We start from the raw sequence: 27,680 nt of genomic DNA, 5'->3' as shown, positions 1-27,680 counted from the left end.
GGTGGCTCTCCATCAAGACTGCCCAGCCATGAGGACGTGCTCCAACTGGGGGGACACAGGGCCAGTGCTGCCCAGGGACAGACCAGCCCATGCTGAGGGGCAGTTCAGACAGATGGAACTCAAAAGATCCAGCCAGAAGGAAGCTGGGCCACTTTGCTTCCTGTGGGGGTGTTCTGGGAGCAGGAGGAAGCTCCCCAAGGGCAGACCTGTCCTGCCTGCTGCTGGGTCCCAGGGTCTAGGACTGTGCCAGGCACAGAGTGGACCTCAGTAACAGTGTGTGGAAGGAACAAGCCCAGGCCTCACAGGAGCCGTGTGCACACAACTTAACCAGCCTCCATCACACCTGCACTTGAGCACAGGTGAGAACGAGCCTCACATCCCACTGTCCACCCTCTGTGCCGTTCATGGCAGCCCAGCCCCAGATGAAGAGGCAGAGGCAGACAGCAAGGTGACCAGACAGTGCCGGGGCTGCTCCCATCCCTGTGTCCAGCAGAGCAGCCCTGGGGCCCGAGGTGGCCCCTGTGCACAGGGAGAACCCGTGAGCAGTGCAGGCCCAGGGATGAGAGCAGTGAGGAGGGCAGTCCCAGGAGGAGCCCAGCAGACCAGCAGAGTGAGAAAGACAACTGTATTTGATTTACAATTAACAAGATTTACAAAAAGGGGTGGGTGGTCCTGCAGGGAGCCTGTCTGACAGGCCAAGACCGGGACCCCCAGTCTGCTGAGTCCCCTCTGGCCACCCGAGCCCCGACGTCTGACGTCCAGTTGACCTTTGAGGTGGGGCCCAGGGGCCCTCAAGTCCACCTGGAGTTCCTGTGCCCCGTTGGGAAGGCCAGGTGAGGTCAGGGGGCATTGTACCGCTTTTTCTCCTCCTTCCATCTGGCTGACAGACAGACACGCAGTCCAAGAACTGGCCCTGGGGACTGCAGGCACTCAGATCCCACCGGAGGCCAAACCCAGGGCATCTGAGAAGGCTGCTGGTGCACTGGGAGGGAGGCTGGGGCCCCGCTGCCCCAGTGGCCAAGCAGCTTGGTAAGGCACGTTTGCGAACTGCTCCCCGTGGAGAGCACCCGATGCTGGTGCGTGCAGGAGTTGGTGCTGGCCAGAGCGCCCAGCAGTATTGCTCAAGAGGTCGACACAGTATAGCAGGAGTGGGCCCGCCACCCTCCCCCCCCAGGTGCCGGGGTACATCCTCTGCTAGGGAGAAGGAGAGTCAGCCACTGCTAGCTGGGCCTCAAGCCACAGGGCCACTCAGCACCAGGCATGGGCACCTTGCACTGTGCCCCGGCTGCACTGATGGTCTGAGGTCAGAGATCGGTGACTTTGTTCTCAAGAGCAGCGGCGATTTGCTGCAGGCGGAAGGCCAGCTGCATTTTCTGGGCAGCGGGGTCCTCTTCCAGGGCATTGATGATCTGGGCAGGTGGGGAGAAGGGTGCTGCATGAAGATCACAGTCTAGGGAGGAGTGTCCCATGTGTCCCACCCCAGGGACCAGACCCTACCTCGTCATAGTACTTCTGTGTGTACTGGTAGAGCTGGTGCAGTGCCACAAGGGTGTTCAGGGAGTCTGTGTGTGCCTGGGGATGAGAGTGTCACCTAGTGAGCCCCAGGGTAGGCAGACTGTGTGGCACCCCAGAGGGAGACAGGGAGGCCAGCCCATGAAACGTCAGACTGCGCTGTGGTGGCTGTGTGGTAGTGTGTGCATGTGAGTGCATGCGTGCACACACACACACACACACACACACGCGCGCGCGCAACCTCTCCTGCTCCAATGAGGAGCTCAGCCAGTCAGCGAGGCAGGCACAGCGCGTGGGGCAGGCTTCGCAGGCTCACTCCGCACATACCAGCAGCAATGCCCAGGGGTGCGGTGCTTACCCACTCCAGGGCAGTCACACCAGGTCCAAGCAGCCTGACCAGCAAGCCCTCCCAGTCCCGCCCTCTTGCCATAACCTCACCCCTGGCTCAGCCTGGGGCAGCCGGAGGGTAGGCTCCACTCTGCCAGGCCTGTTACCGCTCACCCGGGAAATCTCTGCCAAGTGTGTGTTCATGTCCTGGTCACTGACTTGTACCATCTGCCGGATCCCCTTGTAGTAACTGCAGGGAGGGTTGTAGGAGTCTGAGGCTGGGCCTCGGAGACTCTCAGGGACCCACAGCAAGCCCACGCCCTCCTCCCGACCACAGGGGATCCAGGGCAAGGCAGCACTCACTCCTCCACCATCTTCTTGTAGGTGGAGATCTCCTTGGCATACAGCAGCTTGTTGCTGGGCGAGTCCTATGGGATGAAGCCCTGTCATACCAGCTCAGGATCCCCACCAAGAGGAACAGTGTCAGCCCTCCCCAGACTCCTGAAGCTTTCATTAAAAAAAAAAAAAAAATCATTTTTGTGGCACATGCCTGTAATCCCAGCTACTTGGGAGGCTGAAGCAAGAAAATTGCAAGTTCAAGGCCATCTGAGGCAACTTAGTGACACCCTGTCTTAAAATAAATCAAAAAGGGCCGGGTATGATGGCCTACATCTGTAATCCCAGCAATGTGGGAGGCTGAAGCAGGAGGATCACAAGTTTTAAACTAGTCTTGGCAATTTAGCAAGACCCTGTCTCAAAATAAAAAATTTAAAGGGTCGGGGTGTGGCTCAGTGGTTAAGCACCCCTGAGTTTAGTCCCCAGTACAAAAACAAAACGAAACGAAACCACAGAGGTCTGGGTGGTAGGCTGCTTGCCTAGCATGCACAAGGTTCCATCCCCAATGCTACAAAAAAAAGGGGGTAAAAATAAATAACTAAAACTGTATTTTTGTACTTTGTAGCAAAACTATTTCTGCTTATGCAAGGAGCGGGAGCTCCGGGCTGGGGAGTATGGCTCAGGTGGTAGAGAGCTTGCCTCCCATGCACGAGGCCCTGGGTTCAATCCCTAGGACCACAAAAAAAGGAGGGGGGCTAGAGAGAGGAGGCCCTCTAGGGAGAGAAGGGGGGGAGATCCCAAGGAAGAGGAGAGTGGGGACCCCAGGAAGAGGACAGCGAGGGTCCCTGCAAGAAGGGAGCAAAACATCCCAGGGATCTTTTCAGAGCAGCCCCATGGTTCTGGCCACCTTCTTCCTGGCTTTGTCCTAAGCTTTGACCCCAAAATGTGCAAATCCACACCGGACTGCTTTTGGTACCTCCCAAACTCACTCCCATCTCAGTCACTCACCACGGTTCCCCAGGTCACCCTGCACAGACCCTGTCCAGCAGGTCTTCCTGGGGAGCTGAGGCAGCTCCTCCCCAACGCGACCCCCCGCAGCACTCACGCGGCTCAGCTTGTGCTCCGTGCGCGTGCAGGCGTCCATGAAGGTCTGTGCGATGACCGACAGGGAGGCGTCCACCACCTCGTGGACATGCACGTCAAAGATGAAGTGCGGGTTCTTGAGGATGTTCACCCAGAACCGCAGCGGTAAACTGTGGCACCGAGACAGGGAGTGAGAGGCTGCAGAGCGCGGGCGGGGGGCGCGGAGCGTGGGGTGCGGGGCGCGGGGGGCGGGGCGCGGAGCCGCTGCGGCCTCACCTGTTGGTCTTCCAGATGTGAATGGTGTCCTCATCCTTGATGTCATGCTTCTCTGCCTGCTCGTCCAGGAAGTCGAAGAAGTACTTGACGGCCGGTGGCACCGCGTGACCAGGGGCCAGCACGCTCTGGAAGAAGTTGTCCACGAACTGCTGCAGTGTTCCCTGGAGGGAGGGGCTCGGCGTGACCCTCGAGTGGCAGCGCTAGGGTGCATGTGCACATGCGCAACTTGCCCACCTCCCACCTTGACAGAGAGCAGCCGCGTCAGGTAGATCTCGGTGATGGCCTTGGTTCGCTCTTTCTCCTTCATGCTGCCTCGCTTGGACTTGCCCTCATCCACCTCGTCTGTTGGCCGCACAAGGTGCCACACCCGGTTCTCCTCCTCCAGGAGGGCATGGCCTGTAAGGAGTGGGGAGCTGAGGACTGACCCGTCCCCTGTGCACCTAGCAGCTCCCCAGGTGGCCACACAGGGAGGACAGGGGACATGGGGTGGGCAGGAGGCACACACTCACGTTCCCCAGGTAGGTCTTGCTGGCTGTCCTCTGGCTGCTGGGAGACCCCCACCTTAGACAGGATGAGGGTGGCTCCATCCCGAACCTGAGGACAGAGTCCTGAGGGTGGGCCGCGAGTCCCTGGCACTGGGGACCCCAGCCCACCCCACTGCCTGGGCTCGCGGCCCAAACTCACGTTGTAGTGCATCAGGGTGTTGATGCGTTTCCACCGGCCATCCCGCTGGGAGGTCAGGTCCAGGTCAGACAAGATCTGGGCTGTAGACCCAGGGCGCCACTCTGTGGGGGGACATGGTCCAGCTGACTGCCTACCCCCAACTCAGAAGCCCCCAGCAAGATCCCTTCTGGGGACACAGAGCAAGCCCAGGGCTTTGAGCCCTTGGCCCCATGGTGCTCACCCAGGACCACACTGTCTGGCTTGGGCCAGCAGGAGCAGGGCTGTGTGCGGTACACCTGGTCGATGATCTTCTCCTTGACCTGAGAGATGGTGTCGCAGTTGAGGACCTTGACCGGGACAGCATCTACCCCTTCATCCTGCACAATCACGCTCACCGTCTGCAGAGGGACGCAGGATAAAGAGAGGGTGGGGATGAGACCCTCTCACCACCTCTGCCTGGGGCACCTAGGAGGACTCCGCTTTGCCCTTCCCCTGGCTTTGCAGGCAGTCCGGGTTTAGCTCAGGGGCGGCCCACTCTCACCTGCCACTCGACCTCACAGGAGTTCATGCACCCACTTACCATCCCATGTGCCCTGTTGTGGGCTGGGGTGCTGAAGCACCTGGCCTGGGGTCAGGACATGCCCACGCCACCAAACACAGTCCTCCTGAGCATGACATGCATCGGCCACCTGGCACACGCCCAGCACAGACAATGTGCCACATGGATGCAGACCCAGGGAAGGCTGTGGTCTTGGTACTGGCCTGGGAACCCCTGACCCCCCCTGGCCCTTGAGGCTCCTGTTGGCAGCAGGGTGGGGTCCATACTCCTTTGCCCAGCCTCCAAGGGTCCCCGCAGCCCGCTGGCCCCGGGTGGCTCACCAGGGGCGCATACTCCACGTCGTCCCCGAGCAGCCCGGTGTCATTGAGGGTGTACTTGGCCTTCTTCTGCACGGCGTCCACTGGCCCCTTTTCCACCTGATGTTTGATGGCCTTGAAGAGCTTATACAGGGGCTCACCAGCGCTGTCCTGGAGTAAGACAGGTGGCTGTATGAGCAGGAGGGGTGGGACCGACCACGGCTGCTGGGCACCTAGAGGGATGGCACCACTCCACTCCACTTCCATTCCTGGGGACCCACCTTGAGGTACTGGTACAGGCAGATGGACATCCAGTTGGACAGCATCCTCTCTACCACTGTCTCAGACCTGAGGATGCAGAGTATGCTGGCACCCCCAAGGCCCAGATGGCTTTTCCAGCCCCGCCAACTCTCACACCAGCCTGGCCTCCCCATTCAGGCCCCGAGTCCCCAACAACACAGGCCTGTGGGCAACACAGGCCACCCAGCCGCCATCCTCACTGCCCGGACCTGAGGCTGAGACAGGAGCAGCAGCATGAACACAGGGCAGCAAGGGGTTGAGGCTAGCTGTGTCTGTCACCTGGGCCACCCTCCACGGCCCAGCCCCCCGCTCACACCCACACACCTGCGCAACATCAGCTTGGGGTTCTTGGCCACCACGTACTGCTCCATGAGCTCCAGGAAGAGCGTGCGCATGATGTCGGTGTAGTACTCCAGCTTCCCATGCAGGGCCACCGTCAGCAGGGATGCAAAGTAGACCTTGGCACGGGCGGAGAACTCACGCTGGCTCTCCAGGGTGTGGATGAACTGTGGGGCAGCCGTCAGAGCCCACTTGGCACCTCTGTCTGGCACCCGGTCCCCCCCAGCCCTCCGTCCACCCTGGCCCAATCCTGCTCACATTGATGAGGAAGGACTTGCTGTTGAGCAGGTTGGAGAACTGGTACAGGGCCTGCTCCACCACAGGCCGCCGCGACTCAGGGATGTCCAGCTTGCCCGTGATCATGACGTCCTTGTCGCCGTCCTTGGAGGGCAGGAAGAAGACGCGGTCTGTGTAGGTCTTGTAGTCCAGCGTGGGGATGCCCGCCTCATGCACGTCATTCGTCTGGTCCTCCATTTCGATCATCAGGTCTGGGGGACAGGAGGGTGGCGTGAGGCAGGCCTGGCCACACAGCCCTGGCCCTGCGCGCCGGCTGCCCACCCCGAGAGGCAGCGCACCTGTGAACTCCTTCTTGCAGCGGTCCCGCACACTCTCCTCCAGACCCTCCAGCTGGGATTTGATCTTCTCGTACTCCCGCTCAGCCTGCTGGCTCTTCCTCCTGCAGGGCACAGAGGGTCCTCGGCCACTTAGGTGCCTGTGACCTCCTCCGGAGGCTGTGTGTGGAACATGGGGGTGCTACCGTCTGCCCAGGGGCTTACCAGTAGCAGTAGACAGACACGGCAATGACCACCACCATGGGCACAATGACCAGCGGCAGGATGAGGCTGAGTGGCACATCACTCACACGTGTGTCGTACTCCACCCGGCCCAGCACCCACTCGCGGGAGCCGAACTTCACCTGTGAGGGAGGCAGGCTCAGTGCGGGAAGGCGAGGCCTCCGTGGTCGCCCTGGACCAGCCCAGGGAGGCACCCTCTGGACCTCCCAGCCTCACGCACAATGAACTCGGGCAGGTTGTGTGTGGTGTCCCGCTTCTGCCGCCGCTTGGGCGGGGGCTGAACCTCTGGGGGCTCGCAGTACAGGTCCGTCTCAGTGAGGGTCTTCATGATGCAGCGCTCAGCACCCACAAAAGCCTCGGCCTCCTGCAGCGTCATCGCCTTGTTCAGGTTGGTGCCCTGAGAGGGCAGCAGAGGTCAGCGTGGCCAGAGGGAGCACTCAACCCAGACCCTACCCCAGGGCCCCAGGGCCGTGCCATCGTCACCTGGGCATGGATGAGCTTGTTGACCTGCTTCTTGACGCCACCCGTGAAGTTCTCAAAGGTGGGGTCTGCCACATACTCGAAGGCACTGGCCTCGGTCCTGAGCAGGGCACGGTGCCCATCCATCTGTATCAGTGCTGTGAGGTTGTAGGCCTCCGGCTCCTCGGGGACAGCCGGGGACAAGAAGACGACTCTGGTGTCATTGTAGAACACATACTCAGTGCCTGTGACCTGTAGAAAAGGGCCAGGCCATCAGGCCACTAGATGCAGACCTGCCCCTCACAGGCACATCCCCATTAGTCAACCCGGGCAACGAGCCCCTGACCACACCAGGACTGACCATCGTGGGCTGTAGGGGTCCAGCCTCCCGCCGACGCCGCCAGGACTGTAGGGGCTCAGCAATGACCACCATGGCAAACTTCTGGATGAGGCTGAAGCCCTGACCAGTGACAGTGATACTCCGGCCACCACTAGGGGACGGGAGTGGTGCCTTCAGCAGGGGGCGCCTGGCAGCCGGGGTGGGTGCCCTGCAGGCTACCCCACCCCCTCCCATGTGTCCCCACCACAGGTTGGCATGGGCACAGATCAGGGGAGGCATGCAGCCGTGTCACAGGCAGGGCAGGGGCACTCGGGGCCGGAGAGCACCGTGCCCGAGCGTGCCTAGGAGGAAGCCCATCTGGGTGCAGTGGGGTTTTCCAGGACTCCTGCTGCCCAGCCCTGCCCCACCCTGCCCCGCCCTGCCGCATTCCTTTGAGCTAGGTCAGTAGAGGGCACCCAGGAGGTAGCTGGACACTATACTGGTGGGGGAAAGGAGGGGCACTGGCCAGTGTGGGGAAGGGCTGCACCTGACAAAGCTTCGAAGCGGCTCAAAGGCCCGTAGCACTGGGTTCTCCCGGAAGGTGAAGGAGACTCCAGGGCTGGACACGCGGGAGCCCCCGTAGGAGATCTCCAGGGCCACCTCTCCCAGAGTGGACTGGGGTCCTGTGACGCACTGCAGCTGTACCCCAAACTTGGTCCTGGTGTGGGAGGTGCCAGTCAGCGTCAGCCAGCCCTGGGTCAGCACACTGGGCTGGTTCCACTGCGCACTCCAGGGCAGACTCATGGTCATGGTGGGAATACCCCTATCCTGTCCCCAGGGCCAGGGCCAACCAGACTGGGCAGCTGTGGCAACACCCACACTTCACAAGGGACGCCACTGAGGGTCACCCGCACGTCCTCCTTAGAGCCTGTGTCCAGGTGGGTGCCACTGATGGTCAGCGTGGTCCCGCCTGCTTGTGGCCCCTGCCTTGGTTCCACACTCAGGGGCTGGGGCTCCTGAAAGAGTGACAGGCGGGTGGGGTTAGTGCCGGGGCCTGGGGACGCAGCGCCCAGGCTTGGACCTCCACCACACAGTAACTGTTGCTAGACTGCAGGACGGAGCCCGGGTTCAGCAGCCCCCAACCTTCCCAGCTAGTAAATGGAGTCCAGCACTCAGAGGCCCAGGTGCTTACTTGGTAGGTAAATTGGACACTGGGTGGTGAGTGGCCAAGCTTCCCGTTGACATCCACCTCGATGCCCCCGGTGGAGGACATCTCTGCCGCCTCGGTCACGCACACGATCCTGGCGGAACAGAACCCACGGGCTCCTACACACCTGTGAGTGCGTCCCACCTGCTCTGGGTCCCTCACGGTCCTCAGGTCTCCCCCTGCCCAGCCACGGGTCCCGGGGCTCCAGTCTGAGGGCCACCCACTTACCGGGTGGACACAGAATAACGTTCTGGCTCAAAGGCACAGTTCTGTCCAGCCACAGTGATCCTCTTGACATCATCTGCTTTGATGCCCAAATTGGACCCGAGGACGGTGACGCGGATGCCCCCACCCAGGGGACCGGTCTCAGGCTGGATCTGAAATTGGCAGAGCACAGTGACCTGGTGGCTCTGGCAGGCTGGGGATGTGAGGACAGGGCCCAGGCCAGGCTGGAACAAAACTCACCCTAGTGATTACTGGTGGCGGGCACTCAGACGTGGCATTGCTGCACAGAGCCCCGTACACACACCGGCTCTGCCCACGGCACCACACGCACCTGTAGGCAGGGTCAGCAGCCAGGCACAGGCTGCAGTCACTGCGGCCAAAGGAGCAGTTGTAGAGGGTCACTGTGGAGGAAAGTGCAGTGGTCAGCTGGACCACCTGACTGCCCACTCCCACCCTCGCCTGGCCCCACTCACCTTGGAGCTTGCTGTCAATGTTCTTGCCGTAGGACTTGACGTACAGGTGTAGGGACAGAGTCTCATTGGCATCGTGGGATAGCTGAGGGGACACATGGGAAGACACTGCACTTTCTGGCCCCATGGGTCACCAGGGTGATCACACCATAGCCACATGGTCCCCTCACTGCTGAGGCCAGAAGTAGGAGGACCTCAGACACAGAGTGCACACGCGCGCACGCACACACATGCACGCACACACACACAGTGTGCTGGGTGTACCCGGGAGGGCAAAGGGATGTGTCCTCTGGTGGCAAGGAGGTGGACACATGCTACAGGGTGGGGTGGCCAGCCCCTGGCCAGGTCCAGGCCCCTCCCCTCACCATCCTGGACGGAAGGCCTCCCAGGGACCCTCCCCTCAGGGCGCCGGGCCTACCTGTTCTGGAACCATACCTTTGGGGTCCGAAAGAAGAAGGTCCCCGGCTCCTGCACAGTCACTGGCTCCTCGAACTTGAGCAGGTCGCTGCCCACATACAGGGAGGACCCCTGCAGAGAGTCCAGTCAGGATGCTCTGGACCAGCCAGCCCATCTGCCCTGGCCTTCCTCCTGGGAGCCCCCAAGCCTCAGTGCTCCTGGGGTTGGTGATCAATCCTCTCCCAACAGGACCCACGGGGCCCCGAGACGACTCAGGTCCCACCCATGTGGGCAGAAGCCTCTGAACACCCCTGTGATTACCAGGAGCCCTAGCTCCAGGGGGGACGCAAGCCCCCCGACGCCCCACCTGCCTGGCCCAGGTCTCCCCACCTTGACTGTGTCCAGATTCTGGCCCTGGAAAATCACATCTGTCTCGTGGTTCATAGGGATGACCAGAGGGCTGGGGTTCAGGAACTGTGGGCAGTTGTCCTCCTACAAGAGAATAATGCTGGTCAGGTGCTGCCCAGCCACAGCCAAGCAGCCAGGCCCCCACAGCCCCAGGGCCCTCACCATGTGGGCGCGAATGATGCCCTCCTCAGGGTTGGGCGAGGCCTCCCGACACTCGTGGTACCTTAGGTCCCACTGGCAGGTCCAGCGGTTGCTGGCGCAGGAAATGCACCTGCGGAGAGGGGCAGGAAGGCCGTGAGAGGAGTCCAGGTCTGGGGGAGGCGCTCTACGGGCCACAGAAGGCCATGAGAGGCGTCCAGGTCTGGGGGCGGCGCTCTACGGGCCACAGAAGGCCATGAGAGGCGTCCAGGTCTGGGGGCGGCGCTCTACGGGCCACAGAAGGCCATGAGAGGCGTCCAGGTCTGGGGGCGGCGCTCTACGGGCCACAGAAGGCCATGAGAGGCGTCCAGGTCTGGGGCGGTGCTCTCGGGGCAGCAGACTCACGGCAGGTTCTCCACGAGCCTCATGGCCTCTCGGCAGTCGTAGAAGGGGTACTGGTGGGAGGTGAGGAAGACATCGTCTCGTCTGAAGAGGAGCTGGATGCTCACAGCCACATGGTCTGTAGACAGCAGGGGGGGACCGTGTCAGGGGAGGCCACAGACTGGAGGGGCTAGGGGCAGGAGATGGGAAGGACCTGGAGTCGGGTCTCCCCTGTCAGAGCCAGGAACACAGGGCATAGCTAGGCCTTCCACCTGCCGTCAGACCTCAGTCAGGTCAGCTCCCAGGCCGGAGCTCGAATTTCTCCCCTGGGCCTGGCTGCCCCCTCTCGCGGAGGGCAGTGGCTCCTGGGAGTCTGGGCGGGAGGGGTCTGCCAGGTCCCTACCCACGTCACTGCCCCCCAAACTCAAAGGACAGGGGCACAGTGTCCTGCCTGGCCTACTGATGAGTTCCCTTGCCTTTTGGGACAGAACTGCCTATCTCAGGCTGTCCCGGGCTGGGAGTGGACAGGGTCATCTGCAGAGACCTGGGTGCCTGGAACCTGGCCCAGGTGCTACTGGTAAGGGGAGCCTTCCTGGCTCCTCTTGCTCTGGGGAGAAACCAGGCTGGCGTGCTCCTGCTTAGGGTGGGGCCCACTGCAGACAGCAAGGGTACCTGGGGCCACCTGCTCAGGGGCTGTCCTGCCAGCCCTCAGGCAGGGCCGTCTGCACCCCACCTCCCAGCACCATCCTACCCCAGGCTCTGGACTTGCACCCAGGAAGCCTGCCCAGCACGGGCTCCCGTGAGCTCAATGATGGAAGTGAGTGGACCAGAGCACAGCATGCACAGGGGAGGAGATCTGCTCCCAGGAGCTGTGGCGGGGCCTCACCCTGACCAGTTGGTGTGCTGGGGATGCTGCTTGGGGAGTTGCAGATGACGGCGTTGCCCTCCACACGGGCAGGGTGTGGTGGTGATTCACCAAAGAGACACAGCACTTCATCCTTCTCGGTCAGGGCTGGGAGAGGGCTGACGGTCAGCTGCACCTGAAGGGACAGTAGCTCACACCAGGGCCCTCACCCCCCAGCACTGGGTTCTGCCTGCCCATCCTCTGGCAGCTCCCAGGTGGGGCCTGGGTCTGCTCTGGGTACACAGGCTCTCGCCCTACCCAGCCCCAAAGGATCCCCTGACTGTTCCACAGTTCTCGGCCCGTCCTCTGCCACGCACCTCCCCCTGCGCCCGGCGGCTCATGTTCTGAGGCTGGGCATCAGTGACGGTTACACAGGACTTGTTCCGGCTCCACAGCCAGTGGTTGGTCTCCTCAGCCCGCGGGCATTCAGCCCTTCTGGTGCATCTGTGAGGACAAGGGGTGGCTTCAGCCCTAGTACCCTCGGGCCCCCATGTAGCTCTTGTCCTGGCCAGGACAGGGCTGTCCCCAGCTCACAGCCCTCCAGGGCAAGGCCAAGGTGCTCACCGTCCCTCGACAACACACCAGCCACAGTAGGGGTCCTGGGAGTCACGGCACTGTGCGCAGGTTGGGTAGCTCAGACACTCCTGTACTGGGAGCCGGAAAACCTAGGGGTGGCAGGGCCATGGGGACACGGCTCAGCCCCTGGGCTCCTGGGACTACCAACCTGTCCCCACCTTCACCTCTGGGCCTGGAAAGCCCAGCTCGAACCCAGGTTGTAGGTGTTAGGAGCAGTTGCAGACTAGGCTCCAGATGACCCTGGCTGGTGGCCCTGTGGTCCAGGATCCAGATGGGACAGGTCTTGGCTACACTGCTTCCCTAAGCTCAGGTCCTCTGAACCTCCTCCCTCTGGGGGGCACCTGAGCATCTGGGGAACTCCCAGGGCTGGCTTAAGGGGCTCCTTGTCTCCCTCCAAACCTCAGACACTGAACCAGGTCCCCTCTGCTAAGATGGGGTGGGGAAGGACCAGAGAGGAGTTGCAGTTGAGGCGCAGGACAGACGGCCACAGTGACAGGGATTGGATTAATGGTGTCTTGGGCTGCAGCACTGTCTGGGACACAACCCGGCTGCCCTGTGTCCAAGAACCCAAGCAGAGGCACCCTAGGCCTGTCACAGTGGCCTGGGCCCCACAGCCTCCTGGGGCTGCCCCTAGGCTGACCTTGTCCTGGGTCATGGCATATAGACTGGACAGATCTCCAGACAGCACCAGGTCCTGCTTGATCCTCTTGTTGATCTCCACGAGGATGGAGCTGTACTCCTCTGAGGTGCCATCAGGGGCCAGGTACACCTGGGCACGAGGGCAGCCGTGAGGGTCAGGCCCTTGCCCACAGACAGCCTGACAGAACCTTCCTTGCTGGGCCCAGGGCCTCACCTTGAGGATCCGGCCGTCAGAAGTGCCCAGGAAAGCAACAGTATGGCCATTCTCAGCGGTCACCGTCACAGCTGTCAGATTGAGGCCTCCACGCTGCAGCACAGCCGTGGCCGTGAGTCCATCACGGCTGCCCAGGGGATACGGCAGGTGCTCTGAACCACACGGGAAGCTCTTGCTGGCGCCCTGCAGACAGAGTGTCATCAGCAGGCGTCGGCCCTCCTGCCCCTAAGGACATTCTCCACTGGAGATCCAAGCTAACCTTCCGCCTGTGTCCTAGGCTCACTGCACATGTGGCACCAGGGTGCTACACGGACACACCGCGTCATGCCGACCCGAACCCCAGCTACAATGCACTCACACCGCTTCCAAGCAGGAGGGGATGTGGAAATCCCTGAAGATACCAAAGAAACGCACCTGCAAGTGGCCCCCACACTGGATGTCGCCGTGGAAGGGCTTGTAGAAGGTGTCCCGGCTCGCCTCCCGGGCGCCCGTGTAGCAGGCGTTGCGGCTGGCCTCCATCTTGACATGGACTTTCTCCAGCGGGAATAGGCAGAGGCCCGCCCCAAGCCCCCCACTGCTCCGGCCGTCCCTACTGAAGACAGCGTAGAGGACCCTGCCGGTGGCACCTGGTGTGGCTACAGAGGCTGCCAGGCAGGCCCCGAAGGCAGGGCCCTGGGGGTCGCTGGGGTCCCTGCACTGCAGGTCCATCTCCACGTAGGAGTAGTAGGAGGGGTCATCTTTGCACATGCGTGCCAGGAGTGTTCGGTTTCGGGCTGGGTGCTTGTCCTGCTGGTTGAAGACAAAGAAGACATATGGGCCGTCCTCAAAGGCCGCCACGAACTGCTGTGTGTTGGTGGACAGGTAGCCAGCCTTGAAGGTGGTGTGGTCTGAGTAAGCTTCGAAGGCTTCCCTGCCCTCGGCCCGGTCCAGTAGGCGGGTGCTCACGATGATGCCATTGTCGTGCGGCCCGTTGCCTTTGCCCACAAACAGCACCCGTTCCCCATCAGGGCCTGTAGAGCTGACCAGTCCCACAGTGGCCACACTCTCGTCGTTGCTGGCCACAAAGGACTTCTCGCCGCTGCCGTCCTCGTAGAAGAGAAGCATGGAGATGTTGCTTAGGGCACGCAGGGCACAGATGCCCTTGAAGAGGCTGCCGCACTCCACCAGGCGCTTCCCGGGCAGGTCCAGCAGCAGCAGCTGGTTGGCATTGTCAGTGGGCACTGCCTCGTGGCACTGGCTGGCCTCGATGGGCGGTGTGCACTTCTTGTTGTCCAGGGCGGGGCCTGTGACGGCCTGCTGCTGGAGGTGCAGGTCTGCACTCAGCTGGAAGAGCATGTTCACTGCCCCCACGTATACCACACCTGAGGCCTCGTCCACCACCAGGTGGTTCAGCTCCATCTCGCTGCAGAAGACGTTCAGCTTGCGGGGCCGCAGGCCCACACTCGGGCCCACCAGCCCCAGGAAGGTCAGGGCCCACAGTGGCAGTGCCATCTCCCAGGGTCCCTGTGGGGAGAGAGAAGGGTCAGAGAAGCCTCGGATCCTTCCCCCTCCTTCCTGCCCCCAAAGAAGCTGAAGGAAATCATTTCCCAGCCTTCTCAGGAAACTCTGCCATAGTCTAATCTACAAGTGGGGCTAAGGCCTGGCCACTGCACACAGGAGTCGGGTCCTGGCCTCCACCTCCCAGCACTCAGCATCCTGCAGGCTGGTCCCCAAAGCCATGCCCCCCGGAACATTCACACACATGCCTCTACCCCAGGAAACTACAGATGGTCACAGGGCATGGGCCCCAGGCTGACTGACAGACCCTGACACGTGAGCAGGTGGACCACACCCCGCTCTCCACATGAAGCAGCTAAAAGTGAACTGGGCTGCTGTGCCTGTTCAGCTGCCCCACGCGCCCACCAGGCCTTCTGACCCAGCCTGGCCCACCTCCCTGGGGCCACCCAGGAAAGTTACTGATCTGCCTCTGACCATTGCACACCCGCCCCTAGGCACCACAGCCGGTGTCGGTCCTCAGGAGAGCAGGAAGGTGTCTGATCTGGTCATGGCCTGGAGGCCCCGGGTGCAACTGGGCGGACTGGAATGCGGTGGTTTGTTCCCACAGACCCTTCCTCTCTTCTATCAAGCCTTTGCTCAGGTCTCCAGGGTTAGGGCCAGGCCACAGGCAGCCCAGGCCATAACCCTTCTGTTTCCATTCTGCATCTCTCTGTTCCAATTGGCCATAAGCCTTCTCAAACCTCCTGAGAAAGTAACCAAATGAAGAAGAAGCAACCCCCTACTGACAGAGTCCCCCCACCCCAGGATCACAGGGGGGTGGGGGAGAGAGAGCTGACCTTGGCCAGCTTCCCATCCCAGAAGAGGTCTCCTGGCCAGGCAGCTCCTGTCTCTCACAGAACCCTGACCCTGCACCCAGGGTCCCCAAACATCTATATAAGCCCAGAGGCCTCGAGAAATGGGGATCACCAGCAGCCACTGAAGATTCCCTGGAGGACATCCAGAGGTGGGCCGGCCAGGCTGCTTGGAGATGGCAGAGGACAGGTGAGGGTGCTCCACAGCAGCTGTGGAGGGAGCAGGGGGACCCAGGCGTCACCAAGATGGGAGTGGTCAGGGTGGAAAAGGTGCCGCTTAGTCAGGACCCCAGGGCAGGAAAAGGGTTCCAATGCAGGCAGGGCCCGGGTCTAGGGGCCTCTCTGGCCTGGCTGCTGGTCCAGAGAGAGAGGGAAAAGCAGGAGAGGACTGCCACAACCCCAGGCCTCCATGGCCAGCCAGCACCTCGCTGTGCCAGGAAAGGCGCACAGCGCTGGGCAGTACTCCTCAACCCCAGGGGCCAGGGGCCAGAGGCTCAAGTGCTGGCTGCTCCTGCTCCCGGGCTGGGGCCAGGCCAGAGGCAGCCCAGCCTGGAATGAATGGAATGCTGGGGGGAGGCACAGTGAGCCACCCCACAGGGATGCAGCCTAGACCCTGTCAGTGCAAAGTGAGGGCTTCAACCTGGAGCTGACTCAGTGGGGGCCGCCAAGGGTCAGGAAAGTTCCTGCCCTGGCCCCACTCTGCCAGCACTCTGGGCACTGGTGGAGGGGTCCCTCCCTGACCTGCTGACTCACAAGAGCCCAGGGCAATAGAGGTGGCTCTTGCCCTCTAGTTAACACCAACCTGGGCTGGCATACCTGGGGGGCCCAATGAAGCCCAGTAGATCCTGATGCTGTAGCCCCAGCCCTGATACCCTGTGGCTGCCTGGCATACTGCCTGGAGGCCAGGATCTGCCCCAGCACCCCTGGAGACAGTGGGCGGAGCACAGCTCAAACCTCAGGCCTTATAGGGTGGTAGGAGGGGCTGGGATCACACTCCCCAGCTCTTCTACTTCCTGGACAAACAAGACCTCAGGCGACCTGTCCCGCCGGCCCAGGAGCAAAGGGCGCCCACCTGACCACTACAGAGCTGAGGCCACAGGCGGCGCCAGGCACAGCTGGCTGGCTTCCTGCTGCTGGTTCCTGGAATGAGGGGGCGGCAGCGGACGCTTCCTGTTTTGAACTCAGTCTGGGACCCCCACTTACAGGGCTGGTGGGGATTTCCCCAGCGGCACCAGCCTTCTTCCCAACTGAAGTTCAGAGGTGCACTTCCAAGAAGCCACTTAAATTCCAGGCTACTGCAGGCTGGGAAGTGTCTGGGCAGGCACCCCACTCCCAGCCCAAACTTTCAGGCCTCTGTTCCCAGAACCCGGTGCCCAGTCCCCCTGGGCAAGACATGAGCAAGACCTGGGGAACTCAGGGAAGCACTCTCTCCCAGGATCAACTGAGCCTAAACACTGCACCCCTGCCCTCTAAGCTCCTGTCTCTAGGTCCGACCATTGATCTACCCAACCAGGACAGGCTGTGGGGAGGGCTAGAGAGATGTGCCCAGACAGCATCAGGACACCTGCAGGGCTGGGTCCCAGCACTCTAGCCAGTCTGCACAGCCCCAGCCACCCACTCACCGAGGCTCAGGGGCTCCAGATCAGTCTCCACTCCAGGCAGGCATCGAGACTCTAGGAGGAAAGGAGAGAGTCACACTGGGAGGCTGGCTCACCCCAACCCATCTCTGCTCCCTAGGGCGGGGGGAGGAAGAGACAGGACCTCATCCTGGCACCACCCCTCCCTCAGACACCTCTACATTCACTTGGTCTTTCCAGAACCTGGCTTGGCTGTGCCCTTTTCTCTGCTCACAGGCAGGGGCAGTCAGCCTTTTTAAACTAGGTATGTATTATTACTTTGATTCCAACATCTATTTTCTGAAAAACATGCATATCCATGAACTCACATTTCTACTTACTAGCTGTGTAATCTTGGGCAAGTTACTTCTCTGTGCCTCATCTCCCCATCTGTGAAATGGAGACAGTAACAGTGAGCTACCCCAGGAGTTTATAAGGTCTAAATGAATTCATTCATGAAAAGTCCCTGAGATGTCACACTGTAGCCCCTCGGAAACACCGGCTATTGTTTCCTCTCAGTCTGGATGTATAGCTACTTACTGTCGGGAGGCCTAGCACAACACCTCGCAGTATGGCTGGCTTGCTGTAGGGAAAAACCAGTAACCCCATATCCCACCAGAGACCAGAGGCACCCTGGAAAACTGCGTGGCAAATGAAGGTGGTGGTCTGTGCTGACCCAGCAGAGCCCAGACCTGTCCTGGAGGGAAGGCTGTGGAACAGAGTTCCACCCACCTGTCTTCACCAGTGTGAAGTGCTGGGAAGATTTAGAAGCCCTTATCCAACTTGAAAACAGTGGGAAATCTTGGGGTAAGGGAGGAGGGGGCTAGGACAGCAAGTAACTTTGTCATTTTTTGGAAAAGAAAAAATAAGACCATATTTAAACATGACTTGTCTAAATAAAAAGAGAGACACCTGATAATCACCCAAGGTGATTCCTCAGCCTCCCCCTGCCCCCAAGCTTCCCCTGACGGCAGACCTCAAGCTCTCTACAGGGGTCTGTTACAGATAAGGTCAAGGGAGGCTGGCCTCTCCCGAGGGAATACTCTCAGAAGGGTCTGACCCAAGGAACACACTGACCAGGCAGGCCCACCACACAGCAGTCTCCCTAGGCAATGAATTCAGGATCCCTTCAGCCCTCTAGGGCACTGAGCCCTCTGGGGCCCTGGACAGCCAGACTCAGGCTTGCAACTCCCCCCTGCCACCCTGCCCCAAGCACCAGACTGCACCTTCTCTCAGGATGTCCTGCCCATAGCCCAGATGAACACTTTCCTAGGTGCTCCCAGGCCAGGCCAGCAGGCCAGAGCCCCAGCTCCAGGGCCTCGCCCAGGAGGCTGCGGTCCCACCCCAAGGGCCAGCTCTGCAGCCAGGACATGGGGTCCCACACAGCTCGACCATTTTCCAGCTGGATTATGTGGACTACTTACAAAGCTGCTCTGGGCCTTAGTGTCCCCAGGTGTTTGCTGGGGCTAATAACAGCTTCCACCTCCAAGGGCTGCAAAACTCCTACCCATCCTTCAGAACCCTGAGATGCCCTCCCAGATGGGCCATCCTCTACGGTCTTCACTGGGGGGCCCTATGGGTGGGTGTAAAGCAAAGGGGAATGACAGCACTCGGATCCCCTACTCCAGCCCCCAGAGCACCTTGGCCTCTCTGAAGCCCTGGCTGTGCGGGACCAGCTAGAGCCCCTGACTGCGTACCTGGGACGCCATGGCTTTCTTCCCAGGTCCCTCTCTGTCCTCCAGGCCCCACACACAGGCTAGCTCTATCCACCCCTAACCCCAGGGGAAGGAGAGCAAGAGGGACCTGAAGAAGAGCCGTCTCCTTCAGAGAGGCCCCAGGGCTGGGGTGCTCTGTCCTGCCCCCTCCCCAGTCCTGCTGGGCAGGGCTAGTGTGAGTACCCCAGGGCTGGGGTGATCTGTCCTGCCCCCTCCCCAGTCCTGCTGGGCAGGGCTAGTGTGAGTACCCCAGGGCTGGGGTGATCTGTCCTGCCCCCTCCCCAGTCCTGCGGGCAGGGCTAGTGTGAGTACCCCAGGGCTGGGGTGCTCTGTCCTGCCCCCTCCCCAGTCCTGCTGGGCAGGGCTAGTGTGAGTACCCCAGGGCTGGGGTGCTCTGTCCTGCCCCCTCCCCAGTCCTGCTGGGCAGGGCTAGTGTGAGTACTCCAGGGCTGGGGTGATCTGTCCTGCCCCCTCCCCAGTCCTGCTGGGCAGGGCTAGTTTGAGTACCCCAGGGCTGGGGTGCTCTGTCCTGCCCCCTCCCCAGTCCTGCTGGGCAGGGCTAGTGTGAGTACCCCAGGGCTGGGGTGCTCTGTCCTGCCCCCTACCCAGTCCTGCTGGGCAGGGCTAGTGTGAGTACCCCAGGGCTGGGGTGATCTGTCCTGCCCCCTCCCCAGTCCTGCGGGCAGGGCTAGTTTGAGTACCCCAGGTTCCAGGACTCAGCCTACCCACGGGGCTCTAGAGTGGGGTAGAGTGTGGGGGGGGATCTTTCCATGTCAGCATCTTTTTTTTTCTTCTTAGTTGTAAATGGGCACAATACCTTTATTTTGTTTATTTTTATGTGGTGCTGAGGATCAAACCAGTGCCTCACATATGCTGAGCCAGCGCTCTGCCACTGAGCTACACAGCCCTATCCCTGATGTTAGCATCTTCAAACAAACTTAAATTGAGCACCCCCGCCCCCCAGTACTGGGATTTATACCCAGGGGTGCTCTACCTCTGAGCCTGTACCCCTCCACACACCCTTATTTTTTTATTGTGAAATGGGATCTGGCAGAGCTGCCCGGGCTGTTCTGGAACTTGTGATCCTCCTGCCTGCGCTTCCCCATTAGTTGGGGTGACAGGCACGCACAACAGTACCCCTGTCAGATTGAGCAATTTCTTAACACTAAAATAAAATCAGTGCGAAGCTGTCAAGCCCAGCAGGAGGAGGGCCCCTCTTGGCCAAACCAGCAGGCTGTGGGTTCAGGAAGGGAAGCCAGGCAAGGTCGGAGACCGACAGAGGCTCAGACACAGGCCTAAGTGCACAAAGGGCAGACTCCTCCCGCAGTCCAGGCTCAGACCCAGGTGGAGACAGGTACCACCCCCCAGCGGCCTTAAGCCCGGTGGGGGAGGGCCTTAAGCCCTGTGGTGGACCAGAGGTTGGTGGATCAGTGACCTCAGGCCAGGCGCTGGGGGACCGCTAGGGGACCGGATGGGGGGCTCTAACCGGAGGCAGGTCCGGCCGCGCCGCCTCCCTCCCCTCCCCCGCCGGCAGCTGGCTGCCGGGAGGCGTGACTCCGCTTCTGCGACGACAACGCAAATCTGCAATTAGCCGGGAGCGTTAAACAAATCAGAAGAAACAAAACAGGCCGCGGAGCCGCCAAATCCGAGCCTCCGCTGTTTTCAAAACAAGCCCGAGGGAGGGGCCGGCGGCGGGGTCTGCGAGGAGCCCGGCAGCTGGTCCCGGAGGATCAGCCGGACGCAGCGCCGCGGCCCTCGGACCGGCCCCTGGGAAGGCACAGGACACCCACGAGGCCGGCCGGTGACCGCGCGCCCAGCCCCACCCACCGGCGACCCGGTCAGAGTGCGGCCCGTCCCAGACGGCCCCAGGTGGCAGGACCGCTCCCCCGGCGCCGCCGGCGCCGCCAGACTCTCCGAGGAACGCGGCAGGTTACCGGGGAACCACGCAGAGGTGGCCCCGCCGGGCGGGCGAGGACGCGCGGCGGGCGGCGACGGCTCCTACGGGCGCTCCGGATCCCCCGCCCGCGCCCTCCGGGTGTTTCCCCGCTCCTCAGGGCCCACCTGGGAACACACGTGGACCCCTGCTCTCAGCGTGAGCTTCATCAGGCCCGGGGACCCCACGGAGCCATAGACACGACAGCGATGGAAACGGTTACGTGGCCCTGCTAGACGTCCCATGGGGCGCTTACCTGGCGTCAGGCACAGCTGAGCGCAGAACCGGCTAGTACCTACCCAAGTCCGCCCCGGCCTGAGAAGGGGCCCCCTCGCAGTGGACGGTTCCGCCCACTGCTGGTGGCTCCGCCCCTGCCCAGGGTTGATCCCTGGGCTCCTTCCCCAACTCAGCTGTCAGCCAACCACGCAGGACACCCCTCCCAGCAGCCTCCTGTAGGACCCCGAACCTGGGGCTGGCGTCGTGTGACAGTCTCCCCAGGTGAAGACCGAACTCTTCCGGGCAACCTGACCTAGGAGCAGGGTGGGGCTCCAGGGACAGACTGACGTCCTAGCCTGAGTCTTGCGTCAGCGACCAGAGCCTCCCACAGGACTCAGGGCAAGGTCCCCTCCCAGGTGGAGGGTGCCTACCTCTTTCCCACCAGACCAGGCTATTGGTTCTCGCTTCCACCTACCTCCACAAGTCTGGGCTATATGTCCAGCTAGAAAAGGCACACCTGGCTTCCTCAAAAGGCTTTCCTTCGGGGTGAGTCAGCCTGAGTTCCAGCTTGTCCACTTCCCATGCTCCCTACCCTGGGATGCATCCAGGCCACCTCAATCTCTGTCTGAGGCCTAAGGTCATCTAGTGCCCACGGTCTTGCATCAAGCCCCTGGTCCTTAGTGCCCAAGGTTCACCTGGAAAAACCAAGATGCCTGCCCTAGTCCCCTTTCCATGCCAAACTGCAGCCTCTGAACACTGTGGGGGTCCTTAGACATGGTCTTCAAGCTACCAGCCATTGAGCTCCCCACGCCCACCACTTCTGAAACAATGGTGGGTGGCCTCCTCAGCCTCCCTTCCTCCCCCTGGGCCACAACCCACCTGCTCCACCAGAAGCGCAGGTCCTCTCAGGCCCTGGGAGCAAAAGGTGGCCCCTTGCCCCTATATACCAGGCCTGCAGAACCACTTCCTTCCCGCTAACAGCCACTTTTTGTGCTCCAGCTACCACACCTTTCTCCCCACTTCTGTCCCTACCACACCGCAGACCTTCAAACTTAGCTCCCCACAGCATATCACCCTTCATCGACTTGTGGTGCTCCCAGAGGACCCCAAACTCAGCCAGCTCAGAGGACACAATGGGTCCTGTCACTCAAGCCAGCAAAAAGCTGGCTAGCTGGTTCAGCAAATCAAGAGTGCAGATAGCAGTCTGGCCACAAAAGAAGGGCTCTTTTGGGACCCAGAGGACCCTGAGCTGCTGGCTGTTTGTCTTCCTACCCCTCTTGTGTGCCCCCACCTCATCTCCCCTTTCCCAGGCTCACCCCCAGCGGTGGGTGGTGAGAGATTAGGTCCTGGCTGGATAAGCTCATGCAGGATGCAGCTGGCCCAGAACCAGCTCTGCCTAGAGCCCCCCTCCAGGGACATGGTGAGCAGGAGGTGGGGAAATATGGGGGCGGACGGGTGAGGGCCCCAGTGAACGGGAGGAACCAGCAAGGCCTGTAATCTCCCTGTCAGCCTGTCAGCACAGCGCCTCGGCGGTCACCCCAGCCCCGCCTCCCCATCACAGCAGAACCCTACAATTAGCTTGGGGCACCTCGCCAAACCTGGGTGCCAGCTACCACTCACATGTGACCACACATGTGCAGGCACACATGTCTGTGGCTGATGGAAGCACCTTGCCAAAAGGGGTCTTGCATCAGTACCCAGATTTGTCCCCAGGAAAAGAAGCTGGAGGGAGACACCCACACCCAGTACTTGGGATCTCCCCAGGTCCCAGCACAGTCAGTCCAGGGCTGTGAGGCTCTCAGAGGTGGACAGGTAGGAGCTGGCCTCCAGGGAGGGGCGGTGTGGGAAAGGTGGGCAGGCCATGTCAGCCAAGGGAATGGGCTACCTGATGAGTCTCCTGTCCAGCCTGGGCTAGGGGGCTGGCAGGCACAGGGTGCTACTAGGAGTGCTGGGCAGGACTGGAATCCAGCCTGGGGCTGAACCAGTGAGAACAGAACTGGGACTTCCCAGGGGAGAGATGCCCAGCTCAGAGTGGGAGCCTGGCCTCCCTGCCACACACCCAGGGAGGAGCCCCCATTTCTCTCTTGGAGGGCAGGGCCCCCTGCTCAGTTCAGCAAGGGGCTTGGACACAGGAGGGTCTGGCTAGGGGCCATGGACCTCAGGTCTAGATGTTGAACCCAGGGAGGCAAGGAGTTCCACAGGAGACACTACTGGACAAGGGGCCACCTGGGTCTCCCATCCTGACATCCTCTTCTGGATCCTAAGGATACTCAGGGTGGTCCTCAAAATCAGGCCTGTTGCCAAGGTGGAGGTAGGGAAGCCCCTCTGGAGGATTATCTCTGAGGCTACAAGGGAGGGGTGGGTCAGGCTGGAGCCCCTCCTACCACCGGCACTGTATCTCTGCCAGCTTGCCCAGCTCAACTTAAAATAGCTTCTCCCACTTGCTTGATTGACAGAAGAAATGGCCCCAGTGTCAAGTGGGTGAGGTCACTGGGCAGGAGGCAGGCCCAACCAGGGTTCCTCTTCTCTCCTTGCCCCAGGGCAGTTGCTATCTTCCAGGCAAAGAACACACAGCTGGGCTCAATGTGTCCTGGACCCTCACTCTCCTCCAGAGCAGGCCCTAGCTCTGAAAACACTAGGCCTCCTATTGGTTCTGGAACCTCCCTTCCAGTCTAGGTCCCTGCAAGGCTCAGGTTATTTCCAAGCCCCAACTTCCTGTCAAGCTGTGCCCTCTGTAACACACACTGCAAGCTCTCCATTCCTCCAAGGCAGATTCACACTGGTGGGCTGGATTGTCCTCAGACCCCAGCTTAGGTCCTGGGAAGGGCCCAGGAGAACATGTGCAGAACAGCACACCCTCTTACCTGCTGCCTGAGTTGCAGCACCCTGCCGGGGCTGAGAAGCCTTTACAGTTGCCTATCCCCCAGATATGTCCCCACAACTGGCACCAATGAGACAGGTAGGCCCATACAGCCCCACACAGGTGGCATGAGGGCTCAGGGGCCAGAGGCAGAACAGAAAACTACCTGGTAAGAGAGACCCCACCCTGCACAGGGCCAGCTGGCTGGAGCCATTCCCGCCAGGGAGCAGATGCCCCTGAAAGGCAGACAAGGCTTTTTCCTCCTCCTTCCTCTTGCTGAGGAGAATGCCCAGCTGGGGCAGCCTCAGGCACAGAGATCTGAGCTGGTCCTACATGAGGACTGCTGGTCAGCTCTACCAGAGGGGCCAGGCACTTGGGACCCAGATGCGATGGTAGAACTTGGGTTAGAACCACGGCTACACCACAGAGCCTGCCTTTCTCTGCTCAAGGCCCTGAGCCAGGTCTCAGCTGGCACTAAAATGGGGAACTACCAGGGTTTCAGAACCCCAGGGATCTCAGAGGCTGAGGAGGAGAGGATGTGGGCACTCAGCCCAGCCCTGCCCCAGGAGCCCTGAACCCAGGCCAGGGTGAGCCCCTCCTAGGTCTAGCCCATGGGATGCCCCCCAGGGAGGCTACCAGCCATAGGAGGGCCTGGGTGTGTGTGTGTGTGTGTGAAGGGGGCTAGGCAGCAGAGGCAGGACCAGAGAACCACAAAGGACAGGAAACAAACCCCCAGCTCCAGGTCTGGACCAGTGCGGGACCTCCCCAGTGACACCTCTTCATCAAGGGCACTGCAGGCCTGTAGTATCCTGTAAGCAGCCTGCTACACCATTCCTGGCCACACAGACTCCACCTGGGACCTGAATCCCACCGCAGAGCAGAGTCACAAAGACTTCCCAGAGTGGGTGATAGTGTTGGGGGTTGGACAGGCAAGGCCTAGGCTGGCCCTTCAAATGCTCTCACCCAGACAAAGCAGAAGGGCCAGGCAGGCTTCTCTGCCAGGGATTGGCCTGGGGCCCCGACTGTCGCTTGGGGAACCCATGTCAATATAGGGTTCTTTGTGGAACCCACCCCACCCCAAGGCATAGGAAGTATGAGCCTGAGTCACAGGGTATAAAATCCCAAAGGGGAAGAAGGCAGAGGAACTATGTGACTTGGAAAGGCTAAGTAAGCTAGGAGTTGCTGCCTCCAAGCTGCCCACCCACCTGTGGCCCCCAACTCAATCACAGGCACTGCCCTGCCCTTCCCAGCCCATAATTAGTCAGAGCCCAGCCCTATCCCAGAGGCAGCCCCACCCTTAACGTAAACAGCCCTTACTCTCCGAGAGCCTCCACCCCATCCAATCACCTACTTTACTCCAAGAACCTGAATCTACCTCAAGGAAAGGAGGTCAGGCTGGGGGGCCACCTGGGCCCTTCCACAGGTGGACTGAGCCCTCCTGACCAGTTCATTCCTCCAGGCAGACTGGGCACAGGAAACCTTCAACAGGGAAGACTACTCCCCACACCTGCATGGTAAGGCAGGAGGCAGGCTGCAGCAGGAGGGACTGGGGAGTGGCACAGGAAGACAGCCCTCCAGGCCACGTGGTCTTGCCTATCTCAGAGGAGGGGTGATGTCAAGGGAGGGTGCTGGAAGCTCTTTCCTCCTGTGTCCCCTGTCCATGCCCAGCATTCAGAGGGCCATCAGCACTAACCCTCAGTTTGTGGGTACCAGGTAGAGGATGAGGCATGGTAATGTTCCCAGAATGGCTGATGTCCTGGTGGTGACGGGGTGCGTGCCATATGGACCCCTCCCCAGGCTGCCAGCCCACCCAGTGCCTTCCAATTCAGTCTCTTCTGCTCCACTTGCCTGGGCCAAGGCCAAGCCTCTGGGCTTCCTGCCTTGGGCCTCAGTGCCCACTCTGTCTCCCCAGCGTGGCTGCTGGGCACACAGCCTCCAGTCCCAGGCAGCCACCCCAGCAGCATCCCAGATGGCTCCTCAGGGACCATCTCTGGCCTGTCTCCCACCTGTGAGATATCCTGAGGAGCACCACATTCTCCTGGTGGGGGTGAGGTGCTGGGTGAGGGCTGGGCTGCCCCTCAATGATGGGGGGAGGATGTGAGGTTCGGCTGGCAGGAGACCCCAGGGATTTGCCTACCAGCCTGATCAACACTCCTGCTGGGGCCCTTGGACCTGTCGGAGGGGTGTGTGGGTTATGGGACGAAGGAGGTCCCCCAGCTGTGCCCAGAATGCCTCCTCCCCCAGGGCCTCCCTCAGGGGGCCTGAGCCCACTGCAGAGCAGGCTAGGGTTGACCTTGGGGCCTTCTCAAACTCAAAGGTGACACATCCCCTCCCTGACAGGTCTGAGCAGCCTCCTCAGGAGGTGGTGGAGCTGCCTGGACTTGCCAGTCCCTCCCTCTTGGGGCTCTCAACCCACGGCCCGGAAGTGGATCCCTCTCTCACGGCTGCCTCCCACTTTGAGTGGCTGGACATGGCTGGATAATCCAAAATAATTCCTTCTTGGCAGGCGGCCGGCGGGGGAGGGGGGACTCACATTCCAAACCCTGTTTTTCTCAGTGACTTCCCTCTGCTCTTGGGGCTAGGAGCCCCTGGCCAGACATCAGGCCTCCCTAACCTTGTGGTGGGGTTGGAGAGGTCGGGGGTGGCTCAGAACTGCCAGCCCACCTGCTTGTTCCTCAGTCTGGTCTAGTAATTTCTGTGCAACTTGCTAGAGCTGACCCCCACCTCCCTGGGAATCTTCTCCTCTGGACCAGGGAAGGAGGACTCCTCTCACCACAGTCTGCCTTTCCAGTTGGTTCTCCCTAGGTGCCAGGGTACTATCTGGGGGTGCGGTCAGCTGAGAGCCCCCATCTCTGGGCAGTCCCAATCTGCCACTCCTACAGTAGGTTGTGTGTGTTTGTGTGTGTGGGGAATTTCTGAAGAGGCTCAGCTTTAAAGCCCTCAGCACACCGGCTGGGCTGAAGTTGGAAGTCAAGAGACTTCCCCAGGGCAAGTTGAGAGCCCAGAGAATCCCCTGCCCCATAAGTTCCATCAGCTTTGGGGCCTAGCCTCATCCTCAGTCCCCAGTCCTGCCACTACCATGGTGGCCACAGACAGACAGAACCCTTCCTTCCTTCTCCCAGGAGCTGGAAGAGGAGCCAAGTGACGTGGCAGGAAGCTCCAGGGCTCTTGAGCTCAGAGACCCCAGAGAGAGGACACAGGACCCCCCAAATTTGCCAAACAGCCTGACCACGAAGGAGGGGGGGACGGCCCATCCATAAGGGTCCCCTTCAGGAGAAGGGCCAACAGTGGGGCAAGGCCTGAGTGCTGAACACCCTCCCCAAGTTCTAAGACTTCTTGGGTCCCTGGTGTCCACCCAAACACCACGCCAGGAGGGGCGGAGGAGACCCTACTAGGAGGCGTGGGGCCTCGCGAAGTGCTGGATGTTGGTTCCTCCGCCACGGGTCCCCTCCACCCTGGAACCTTGTCCCTAGGGGCTGGAGGCCTTGCAGAGGCCTGCCCGTGGGTCCAGCTCCCGAGGAAAGCCCGCAGAGCCAGGTGTCTGCGCAGGTTTCGCGGGGGCTGGGGCGGCGGAGGTTTCGCACTGCAGACACGATCTGCCGGCCTGCGGTGCCAGGATCTCGGCGACTGAGTGGGGGCCTGGGCAGAGAGCGAGGGTGGGAAACTAGATCGGGTCAGACGCGGCTCCAGTGACTGCGGAGCCCCCGCCCGGCCAGGCCAGTCTCCCAACGCCCGTCGCCGCAGGCCTCGTCCGCAGCCCCGAGGCGCGTGGGGCGGGGCAGCCGGCCCCGGCCCGACCGGCCGCGGCGCAGGCCCGCGGCGCCCTCCTCTGAGCGGCAGTGCCTCGGATCCCCGAGCCCGGGCGCGGCCGGCCACAGCAGGGCAGCGCTGACGCGAAGCCCCGGCCCCAGTGCTACTCCCCACACAGGCCCTGTCCCCAAGCGCGGTACCTGCACGTCCGCCGACGAGGCTCGATGGCGCCCGGGCCGCGCTCTGCGCAGCGCTCCGGACCGCGCGGCTGCCATGGAGACGGGCCTTTGTGTGGCCGAGGAGGGGCCGGAGCGCGCGGGAGCCGCGGGCCCCGCCCCCGCCGGGGAGAAGAGAGGGAGGACCGGGAGAGGGGGAGGGGTGGGGGAGGGACGGGGCGGTTGGTGGGAGGGGAGGGGAGGGG

At 61.5% G+C, this 27,680-nt stretch overlaps 1 protein-coding gene across 9 annotated transcripts; it reads right to left on the bottom strand.

Annotated features, from left to right (window-relative positions):
* Nucleotides 1-670: 670 nt before the first annotated feature.
* Nucleotides 671-27,580, bottom strand: Plxnb2 (plexin B2). Of its 9 annotated transcripts, none has more exons than XM_077798261.1 (39): nt 27,460-27,580; nt 17,115-17,175; nt 16,792-16,842; nt 15,285-15,379; nt 13,236-14,324; nt 12,822-13,004; nt 12,609-12,737; nt 11,957-12,057; nt 11,710-11,836; nt 11,375-11,528; nt 10,513-10,627; nt 10,132-10,240; nt 9,952-10,053; nt 9,601-9,693; nt 9,169-9,250; nt 8,936-9,096; nt 8,699-8,847; nt 8,456-8,564; nt 8,143-8,279; nt 7,811-7,981; nt 7,306-7,435; nt 6,969-7,196; nt 6,706-6,882; nt 6,468-6,607; nt 6,267-6,367; nt 5,950-6,179; nt 5,677-5,858; nt 5,334-5,400; nt 5,077-5,223; nt 4,439-4,595; nt 4,219-4,319; nt 4,044-4,128; nt 3,776-3,930; nt 3,535-3,695; nt 3,281-3,428; nt 2,203-2,267; nt 2,014-2,089; nt 1,498-1,572; nt 671-1,409 (listed from the first exon to the last, which is right to left on the bottom strand). In XM_077798261.1, the coding sequence occupies exons 5-39, from the start codon at nt 14,310-14,312 to the stop codon at nt 1,305-1,307; spliced, it is 5,529 nt and encodes a 1,842-aa protein (XP_077654387.1). In that variant the 5' UTR covers nt 14,313-14,324; nt 15,285-15,379; nt 16,792-16,842; nt 17,115-17,175; nt 27,460-27,580; the 3' UTR covers nt 671-1,304. The 9 variants fall into 9 exon arrangements, with proteins under 9 accessions (XP_077654387.1, XP_077654384.1, XP_077654385.1 ...); XM_077798258.1 differs by having other exon boundaries at nt 17,127-17,175; XM_077798259.1 differs by lacking the exon at nt 15,285-15,379.
* Nucleotides 27,581-27,680: the final 100 nt, after the last annotated feature.

Source organism: Urocitellus parryii, chromosome 5, assembly GCF_045843805.1.
Source record: "Urocitellus parryii isolate mUroPar1 chromosome 5, mUroPar1.hap1, whole genome shotgun sequence".
Lineage (NCBI taxonomy): Eukaryota > Metazoa > Chordata > Mammalia > Rodentia > Sciuridae > Urocitellus > Urocitellus parryii.
This window is presented reverse-complemented; position numbering and strand designations above follow the sequence as displayed.